This window comes from Colobus angolensis, unplaced genomic scaffold (genome assembly GCF_000951035.1).
Source record: "Colobus angolensis palliatus isolate OR3802 unplaced genomic scaffold, Cang.pa_1.0 Scaffold176, whole genome shotgun sequence".
Lineage (NCBI taxonomy): Eukaryota > Metazoa > Chordata > Mammalia > Primates > Cercopithecidae > Colobus > Colobus angolensis.
Window position 1 is genome coordinate 1,574,961 of NW_012114888.1, and position 10,471 is coordinate 1,585,431.

Below are 10,471 nucleotides of genomic sequence, written 5' to 3' on the forward strand. Positions count from 1 at the left end.
CACTACACTAGGTGTTAGGTATTTGCTTTAGTGGGAAAAAAAGACCAGTGAAGAAGTATTTACCATAATGACTGTGAAGTGTGACTTTGGTGGGAAAGTTCTAGTTCCAGAAACTAGAGTTTAGGGGAGGAGAGGGCTGGTGAAGTGTGCCTAGAAGATGGGTTATGAAGAGGGGAGGGTGAAATAAGAGGCTGAAGGAGAGGCCAAATTTATCTTGAAGGCAAAGTTGATCCACTAAAGTTTTTGAAACAGAATAATGAATTGCATGAACATTATTTTTGTCAAGGAAATGGGTCATACTTTATTCAACATTAGCACATTCGTTAGACATTTAATTTCTAAGTTTTTACTTCTGAATGTTTATGTGCATGATATTTCCCATATTTTGGATTATTTCAATGATATGGGTACTTGCTGAGGTGAAACTGAAGGGCAAAAGAGTAAGCTTTAAGAAAATGCTCTCAATACATACAGCCAAATTGCTTGTACTTTTAAAATCTATGAGAAATATTTGACTTAAAAAGGGAAATATTTGGCTGATTGTTGGTTAGTTTTATATTATTGATAAAACTGAAATAAGTTATCTAAGATTTTTAAGTTTATTCTTGAAGTAATATCCTTGGTGGGACCCTGATCTAAAGTGATTAGTACTTTATTCATTCTTAGAGAAATACTGAGTACGTACTAGGTTCATGTCATACTCAAGGCTCTGGGAATACATCAGTAAAGAAAATATACTGAGATGTCTTACTTGGTGTAGGTAAATCGACAATAAACAAATAAGCAATACATATATAATGTTAGATGATGGTTGTGATTAGTGCTATGGAAAAAAGCACTAACAGAAAGAGAACAGCAGAATACTAGAGGTTGCTGGTAGGAGAGTTGCAGTTAGAAGGACAGGGAAGGCCTCTCTGAAAGATAAACATTTGGATGAGAGTTACAGGAGTGAGCCTTGAAGCTATTTGTGATAAGATTGTTCCAGGTTTAGGGAGCAGCATGGATCAATGGACCCTAAGATAGGATTGTGCTGTACACATTTGAAGAGAATCAAGGTGGCAAGCATGGCAGAACAGGACAGGCAAGGGGTGAGAAGAGAGAGAAATGTGCTCCAGCTGGAAACAGGATGGCTAAATCATGATCAGCCTTGTAAGGATACTGGATTTTATTCTGAGTATCCAGGAAACTGTGGGGGGATTTTGAGCAGAGGAGTGATGTAATCTAACTTTGTTTTTGACTAGGTCCTCTTTGGTACTCTGTGGATAGACTGAAAGAGGCAAAAATAGAAATGGTGTGACCAATTTAGAGATTATAGCTGTAATCCAGGTTAAAAGTTGATGATGGCTCCCAGAGTGGTAGTAGTAGATTGTGGTCAGCTTCTGGGTATATTTGGAAGGTACAGCAACAGGATTAGCTGATACAGAGTGATGTGTGAGAAAGGAGTCCCAGCTGGCCTGACCAACTAGAAGGAGGGATGAAACTGGATGGTATCACCAATCAGTGAGAACAGATTGAGAAAAGAACTCAAGATTGAGCCTTAGGGCATTCCAGTGTGTTAGGCTAGGAAATTGAAGAACTAGCATAGAATAGAATAGATTGACCTGTGATGTAGTAGGAGATCAAAGACAATGCGAGTGATACCCTGGAAGCCAAATGAAGAAAGTCTTTCAAGGAGGAGGACATGATCAAATAATGCTCATAGGTCATATAAAGTGAGGACTGAAAATTGACCATCTGAGATGTTTGCTGACATTATTGGAGTAAGGAAACTACAGGTTATAGGCAAAATTTACCCCACAACCTGTGTTTTTTTATAACCTGTGAGCTAAGAATGATTTTTATATTTTTGAAGGGTTGTAAAAAAAAAAGGATAATATACGATACTGGATGACCCACAAAGCCTAAAATGTTTGCTATCTGATCCTTTACAGAAAAGATATGCTGACCTTTGGATAAGGGCAATTTCAGTGGATTGTTGGGGTGCAAAAGCCTAATTGTAGTTCGCTTCAAGATAATATAAAATCGGCGGAGAAAAACTGAAGTATAGACAGTTCCAGCACACATGCTTATAGTTGTTTGGGCTACACACTGCACAGTGCCAAAGCTTCCATTTCCATATACTGTGACATAAAAGGGAAGAATAACAACCGGGTATAGCTGACAGGGAAAGTGGGATTAGGAGTTGTTGTCTTGTTACTGTTTTAAATTTAAAATGAGAGAATAACAGTAAAAGTCAGTGGGAAAGATTCAGTAGAGAGGAAGAAAATGGCAAAGGAGAAAGGGGAATTGTTAGAATAGGTGAGAGGATGGGATTTTGGAAGTTCATTGTCTTTAAACATTAAACAGTTGTTAAAAGGATAACATGAGATTTTTGTTAAAATGCCTATCATAGTTCTAAGGTATAACTGGCAGTTAATAAATGAAAGCCTTTGTTAGGATTGTAAAGTATAGTTCTATTTTATTTTCTCTAACATCTACTTCTTTGGCTCACTTAGTTGCTGAAGTTTTCAATAAATACACTTTTAACCCTATTTTGGAAATGTGATATTCTTTAAAAACGTAATTTGTAATTCTAATAAAAAGAAACTCTATTTTGGAAATGTGATATTAACGTTTTGGAAATGTGATATTCTTTAAAAACGTAATCTGTAATTCTAATAAAAAGAAACTATTTTGGAAATGTGATATTAACGTTTTGGAAATGTGATATTCTTTAAAAACGTAATTTGTAATTCTAATAAAAACAAACTCCTCAGTTGGCAGGCCACGAGCCCTCTGTAAGTTACCATACTAAGTAGCAGGGAGCCCCAGCCTTTGCTTCACATGCCCTTCAAAGCCATTATCTGTAGGAACTTTACAATTTAAGTAATGAGGTTGAGAAAGTTGTCTAGAAAATGGTGTTGAACTGATTCCAGGTCAAAAGTTTCCCAAATGAAGTTTCTGCATATCACTGTAGCTGGGGAGCCTCTGTCTCTGCTATTGATATATGGAATTGATATCATAGACTCTAAATGAAGAGGCCTTTTTGATAACTGTCTTATACAAACCTATTTGAATAATTTTTTGAAATTGTAATGAAAACTAGACAATTGATAGACCTATATGGTATATCTACCTTTTAGCTTTTGATAAGGGAGGAATTTACATTACAGTTTGGAATGGGTTTATTCAGATTGCTTTTGGTAACAAGGGTATAATTTAAGATATGAAAGTAAAATTATATTAATTGTAGGTGATTATTCAGCAAGTACTCTAAAGAATTTGTAGCTTAAAATACCTTGATTTGCAGATAGAGAAGATGTAATAAAATAGTTACTTTGTCATATGTCTGCATATTGTAATCAGTGTATTTGTTAAATAATTAGCCTCTAAATTAAATATTTTACATTTGATGAAATTTTAACTCACCTACCCAGACTTTGTTGGATAATATTTTAAATATTGATATGATTATAATGTGCAGTATTTTTACTTTATGAGAAATTGTCATGTAACTTACAAATTTCAACCTTCCTTTATTATGATTGAACTTTGTTACTTATTAAATCATTTACAACTAATTGCACCCCTTTACACACTCATTGGTGTGTATCAACTTTTTTTTCTTTTTTGAGTTGGAGCCTGGCTCTGTCACCCAGTCTGGAGTGCAGTGGTGCGATCTTGGCTCACTGCAACCTCCGCCTCCTAGGTTCAAGTGATTCTCCTGCCTCAGCCTCCTGAGTAGCTGGGATTACAGGAGCCCACCACCATGCCCAGCTGATTTTTGTACTTTGGTAGAGACACGGCTTCACCATTTTGACCAGGCTGGTCTTGAACTCCTGACTTCAGGTGATCTGCCCGCCTTGGCCTCCCAGTGTGCTGGGATTACAGGTGTGAGCCACTGCACCCGGCCAATGTGTATTAACTTTTAATATATCTAGTTTTTTTAGGTAGATAAGCCTATTAAGTAAAAGCATTAGTTTACAATTTTCAGCTTCAGAAACTGATTTTAGGAGCATGCTAGCTGATTTTAACTATATGATTAAATGCACCTTTTAGTATATAAATATCTTGTCATCAGCTATAGTTTTATTCCTTTATAGCTTATTACTGACAAAATTCTCTAACCTTGTTGCTGAAGTAATCTCAACTCCAAATGTAAACTCTTGTTTTATGATTCCAATGTTACTTTAATCAGTGTTGCTGAAAAATTGGCTGTCTTATTTAATCATTTTGTCAGTAAAATGAAATGAAAATATTCTTCTTAAAGAGGTTTCTCTGTGACACCAGAGGCAAATTTCAGGTAAAAATCATACATCTTAGTTCCAGTTACCATATTTTCATTCTATTAAATGCCCTAAGTGATCTTCCTCTAGTCTTAAAACTTCTGTTAACTGTTACTATACTGCCCCCTCAGATTGCTTTAACAGTAGCAGTGTATTTTTCTAAGTTTTCAAATTAATGAAAATGAAAATTAATGATAAAAATGAAGTTTATCTCAAAGTCATTAGTGGAGACTTAAAATATCTTTCCCCCCCTTTTTTAAAAAGAAAAAAAGAATGACAAGGTCCTGCTCTGTCACCCAGGCTGGAGTGCAGTGGTACCATCTTAGCTCACTGTTGGCTCAAACTCCTGGGCTCAAGAGATCCTCCCATTTGGCCTCATGTGTAGCTGGACTACAGGCACACTTGTCAACATACCTAGTTTGTCTGCCTGCTTTCCTTCCCCTCTCTCTCTCCTCTCTCCTCTTTTTCTTTTTCTTTTGTGGAGACGGAGTCTCATTGTGTTGCCCAGCCCGGTCTTGAACTCCTGGCCTCAAGCGATCCTCCTGCCTCGGCCTTCCAAAGTGCTGGGATTACAGACATAAGCCACTGCACCAAGCCTATCTAGTCTTCTAAATATGTGTGAATGGATAGAGGGGAAACTTTAGGTATTTTTTGAAATATTTTCATAGATTTAATAGTTCTCCCTTAATTTTGAGGATAGCTACTTTAACAGGATTTGAATTACAGAAGATTATATTTTTAATGATAATTTTAAAAATTTTAAAGGCTTCATGAACTCACTTTCTATATTAATCTTTTAACAGATCACAGACCAGTGAGAATTGGTTTATGTTGATCCATGGTCATGGCTTTTCGTTATTAATAATGATATATGTCTATCCATGTCTGATTTAGATGAAAATATGTATATTGGAACTTAAAATTTGTAATGCTTCATCTGAAGTAGTTTATTCTACACTAATAATGGAGTCATTTTAGATAGGAAGGAAAATTTCTCTAAAGATGTTAAATACTGACTAGCTAAGTTACAGATACTTTTTGATAACTTTAGGACTTGGGTCAAATTATCTTATATAGTTAGATATTTATTTTTAGTGGCTTTTCTCTTTAATGTTTACATTCTGTACATTCTCAGTTTGCTTAATATTAGATTTAAACTATTTTTCTTTCTTTTTAGGGGCTTCACAAAGGTCAGAGTTCACATTCGGCAGGTCCTAATGGTGAACGACCTCTCTCTTCCACTGGGCCTTCCCAGCATCTCCAGGCAACTGGCTCTGGTATTCAGAATCAGAATGGACATCCCACCCTGCCTAGCAATTCAGTAACACAGGGGGCTGCTCTCAATCACCTCTCCTCTCACACTGCTACCTCAGGTGGACAACAAGGCATTACCTTAACCAAAGAGAGCAAGCCTTCAGGAAACATATTGACGGTGCCTGAAACAAGCAGGCACGCTGGAGAGACACCTAACAGCACTGCCAGTGTCGAGGGACTTCCTAATCATGTCCATCAGATGACGGCAGATGCTGTTTGCAGTCCTAGCCATGGAGATTCTAAGTCACCAGGTTTACTAAGTTCAGACAATCCTCAGCTCTCTGCCTTGTTGATGGGAAAAGCCAATAACAATGTGGGTACTGGAACCTGTGACAAAGTCAATAACATCCACCCAGCTGTTCATACAAAGACTGATAACTCTGTTGCCTCTTCACCATCTTCAGCCATTTCCACAGCAACACCTTCTCCAAAATCCACTGAGCAGACAACCACAAATAGTGTTACCAGCCTTAACAGCCCTCACAGTGGGCTACACACAATTAATGGAGAAGGGATGGAAGAATCTCAGAGCCCCATGAAAACAGATCTGCTTCTGGTTAACCACAAACCTAGTCCACAGATCATACCATCAATGTCTGTGTCCATATACCCCAGCTCAGCAGAAGTTCTGAAGGCATGCAGGTTAGTGTGGGAAAGTTCATCAAAGTGAAAATGTTTGACTACTAGCATGATCAGAATGCTGAAATTTGGATCTTTTAAGATATAGGAAGTAAGCAAAAGATGGGGTAGTCATTCATCTGAAATAAGAGTTTGACAGAAGCTTTGTTATGCTTAGATGTTGTGGTCAAATCAGATGGGAGAAGTATTCCTGTAAATTGCTTATTTTGAGTGGGTGTGTCTGGTTGTGCTATTACTGCCCTCTACTGGTTACTAGGGTTGTCAGCTTCAGGGTGATTGACTTCACTTTGGGGATTTAAACAAGAGAATGGGTTAAATCTTATTTGGCCAAATACAGCAAAAGCTGGAAAATCCTGTTGGTTTTTTTTTTTTTTTATTTTGATCAGAGCCTATTAAATGTTAGGCTAGGAATGGACCCCGTCAATTATCAAGGCTAGTCTTTGCTTACAATTGAGAAAACTGGACTGTTTTATTTGAATCTAGAAGAGGTTATAAAACAGGCAGAAGAGGAAGAAAGAGGTCAGGGCAATGGGCAATGGAGAGACACGACAGACCATCAGCCATTCTGGAAGGAGCCAGACATATTCTGCTAGTCTAGGGAGGGCAGGGCCTCAGAAATTTACGAAGAAATGAACCTCTTCTGTCCCACAAAAGAAGAATCAAAGGATCAGGCAGCACCATCGTTCTCTGATATTTGGAGGACATATAGATTCTTACTGGCTTTTTCATTGTATGTGGCACATACATAATTTTTCTCATTTACTTGTAATTGTTGTCTTCTATAAGTGACTAAATCTTGAGTGAAACTTAGTTAACATACCTGGAACAAACAAGAAATAATTCTGTAATATTTTCTGATACATTAAATTTTAAATTTGAGCAGACATATAGTAGATTTTAAAAAGATCTTTTTTTGGTTCTAGATTGTCATGATATATAGAAAATAACCATTCTATAAATAGAAAATATAAACATTAGCTCTAGTTTGGCTGCATTGACCATTTAATATAGCTTTTACATTTTAAACTTCAAAACAATTCTTATTTATAGCCATATAAACCTCTTCCTGCAGGTGCTAGTGCTTATATGTCTTATTTATTGTTATCTAAAAGTGTGATTATCTTTTCTGTTGTTCAGATTATTTTATTAGAAGGTATCCTGGGTCTACCGTTAAATGTTTGTCACTGACAAGTGATTGAGGTGAAATTAAATTTTATTATTTATATGTAAGTTTGCTGCTTGGGAGGGATATGGGGTAGGAGCAGTGGAGTATGGGGAAAAAATTTCAATTAATTAATTTAAATTTATCACTTTAATTGTGACACTAGAACTTTACTGTAAATTACACTAGAGTTATTTTTCTTTAAAGAGTTCGAGCATTTAAAATACCTTTTGGTCTGTGTTTTCTTTTCTTCCCTTTTTTTTTTTTATGACAGGGTTTCGCTCTTGTTGCCCAGGCTGGAGTGCAGTGGCGCGATTTCGACTTACCGCACCCTCTGCCTCCCGTGTTCAAGCAATTCTCCGGCCTTAACCTCCTGAGTAACTGGGTCGGATTATAGGCATGCACCACGACACCTGGCTAATTTTGTATTTTTTAGTAGAGATGGGGGTTTCTTCATGTTGGTCAGGCTGGTCTCGAACTCCTGACCTCAGGTGTTCCACCTGCCTCTGCCTCCCAGAGTTGCTGGGATTACAGGTGTGAGCCACCACACCCGGCTGGTCTGTGTTTTATTTTCCATTAGTTTCTATTTCTGTTAGTTTCTATTTCATTATTTCCTGTCAAATTTTAACTATTTAGCTGTTATTCTGACATAGACTAGAGCAGAAATTACATCCTTTTTTATATATTTTTTTTCTTTATTGGGTCCACATTGTTGGCAGCATTTTCCTTAGTGACCTACAACATGGTGATTACTGTAATTAATCTTAACTGTGTTACACGATTTTTTAATGTAACTTAAAAGTGCATTGGATGATCTCTAAATGAAATTATTCTAAAGCATGTAGTGAGGTTCTTGAGTTCCTAAAATCTGTTCCTTTAGAAATTTTTATATTATGTTTTTATATTAGTGTTTTTTAGAAGTTACACTATCATTCACTTCAACTCTGGGCCTACACAAAATAGGGAGTGTTCAGATTAAATGCTACACTTGGTTCTCCTTAGACACAGTGCCTTGATTCACTGCCAGTTTGACTGTCTTCTACCTGCTCCTCACTCATCTGCTGGGGCCTCTGTCCTGTTTCCTAGGTACTGCTGCTCTCACTGCTGGAGCAGGGCCTTTCTCTCTCATCCACTCTCTGTAGATTCAGCACAGTTGCTAGAAAATGGGGAAGATTTGGAGGTTCAAAACTAACATCATGAACTGTATGGGACCTAAGGAGGAATATTGTCAGAAAGAGTTCCACGGAGCTATGTTCTGTTCCCCAAGTTACAAACTGTGTATAGTAGCAGTTTTCATAAGTTTTGTATTAATAAAGCTTTATGCTATAGGTACTTAATTGATTGTGTTTCTTTTTTTTTTTTTTTTTCTCACTCTGTCACCCAGGCTGGAGTGCAGTGGCACAATCTCAGCTCACTGCAAGCTCCTCCTCCTGGTTTCATGCCATTCTCCTCCCTCAGCCTCCCAGGTAGCTGGGACTACAGGCGTGTGCCACCACACCCAGCTAATTTTTTTGAATTTTTTTAGTAGAGACGTGGTTTCACCGTGTTAGCCGTGGTCTTCATCTCCTGACCTCGTGATCCACCTGCCTCAAAGTGCAGGGATTACAGGCGTGAGCCACTGCGCCCAGCCGATTGTGTTTCTTAATGTATTAAAGATTATAATCTTCCATCTCATTTTCCAGGCATATACGAACATTTATTTCAGGGTATTTAAGTACTTTTTTAAGTTTTATTTTCAGCTTTTAACTTGAAAAGGCAATTTTGCCTTATTATGGAGACTTAATTTTATATATATATACATCTTGTAAACAGCTAGATTCATCAAAACACTGTAGATCCCTGAGGTTACTGGGTTATTCCGGTAAATCCAGGACTCAATTACTGAAGAGACAAAAAAGTGCTCTGATAAGTTGGAGATAAAAATCTGTTGAGGCATAGAGAAAAAGGTAAGATGGCAAATGATAGCTGTCATGTTGTTTGCCATTTCTGTGTTCTCTTGATGGTGGCCTGTGCTGGGCAGGAGTCCAGAACTCAAGGGGAAAATAACACAGGTACAAGAGACTTGACGTCTCTGGTCTAGGAGCTTCCTAACAAAGGATAACTAAAGTGTAGATAGGTTTATCACAGAGCACATTTTCACCATTTCTCTACCTACCAAATGATATGAGTAAATTTGATAAGTTTAAGCCAATATTTTAAATAATTTGGCAACAATTAATATCCCCCTACTCTGACTTTTCTCAGAGAGATTTTAAAAACCGAGAGAAAAGGATTTAAGATGGGATAATCTCTAAATCCATTGCAAAACCTGCTTATTATTATTATTATTTTATTATTATACTTTAAGTTCTAGGGTACGTGTGCACAGCGTGCAGGCTCATTACATAGGTATACATGTGCCATGTTGGTTTGCTGCACCCATCAACCTGTCATTTGCATTAGGTATTTCTCCCAATGCTTTCCCTCCCCCCGCCCCCACCCCACAACAGGCTCCAATGTGTGGTGTTCCCCACCCTGTGTCCAAGTGTTCTCATTGTTCAGTTCCCACCTATGAATGAGAACATGCGGTATTTGGTTTTCTGTACTTGTGATAGTTTGCTGAGAATGATGGTTTCCAGCTTCATCCACGTCCCTGCAAAGGATATGAACTTATCCTTTTTTATGGCTGCATAGTATTCCATGGTGTATATGTGCCACATTTTGTTAATCCAGTCTATCATTGATGGACATTTGGGTTGGTTCCAAGTCTTGCTATTGTGAATAGTGCTGCAATAAGCATACGTGTGCATGTGTCTTTATAATAGCATGATTTATAATCCTTTGGGTATATACCCAGTAATGGGATCACTGTGTCAAATGGTACTTCTAGCTCTAGATCCTTGAGGAATTGCCACACTGTCTTCCACAATGGTTGAGCTAGTTTATACTTCCACTAACAGTGTAAAATTGTTCCTATTCCTCCACATCCTCTCTAGCCTCTGTTGTTTCCTGACTTTTTAATGATCGCCATTCTAACTGGTGTGAGATGGTATCTCATTGTGGTTTTGATTTGCATTTCTCTGATGACCTGTGATGATGAGCATTTTTTCAT

General features: G+C 37.5%; 1 protein-coding gene across 9 annotated transcripts in view; it reads left to right on the forward strand.

Annotated features, from left to right (window-relative positions):
* The window catches only part of KDM6A (lysine (K)-specific demethylase 6A), a 153,187-nt gene that overhangs the window by 104,304 nt on the left and 38,412 nt on the right, over nt 1-10,471 (forward strand). For all 9 annotated transcript variants that reach the window (XR_001001438.1, XM_011938662.1, XM_011938664.1 and 6 more), the window contains one exon: nt 5,443-6,221. Coding sequence is in view for 8 of the 9 variants with exons in the window: in XM_011938662.1 (XP_011794052.1) it covers nt 5,443-6,221 (779 nt within the window). In the remaining variant the exon portion in view is untranslated. The remainder of the gene's footprint in view (nt 1-5,442; nt 6,222-10,471) is intronic.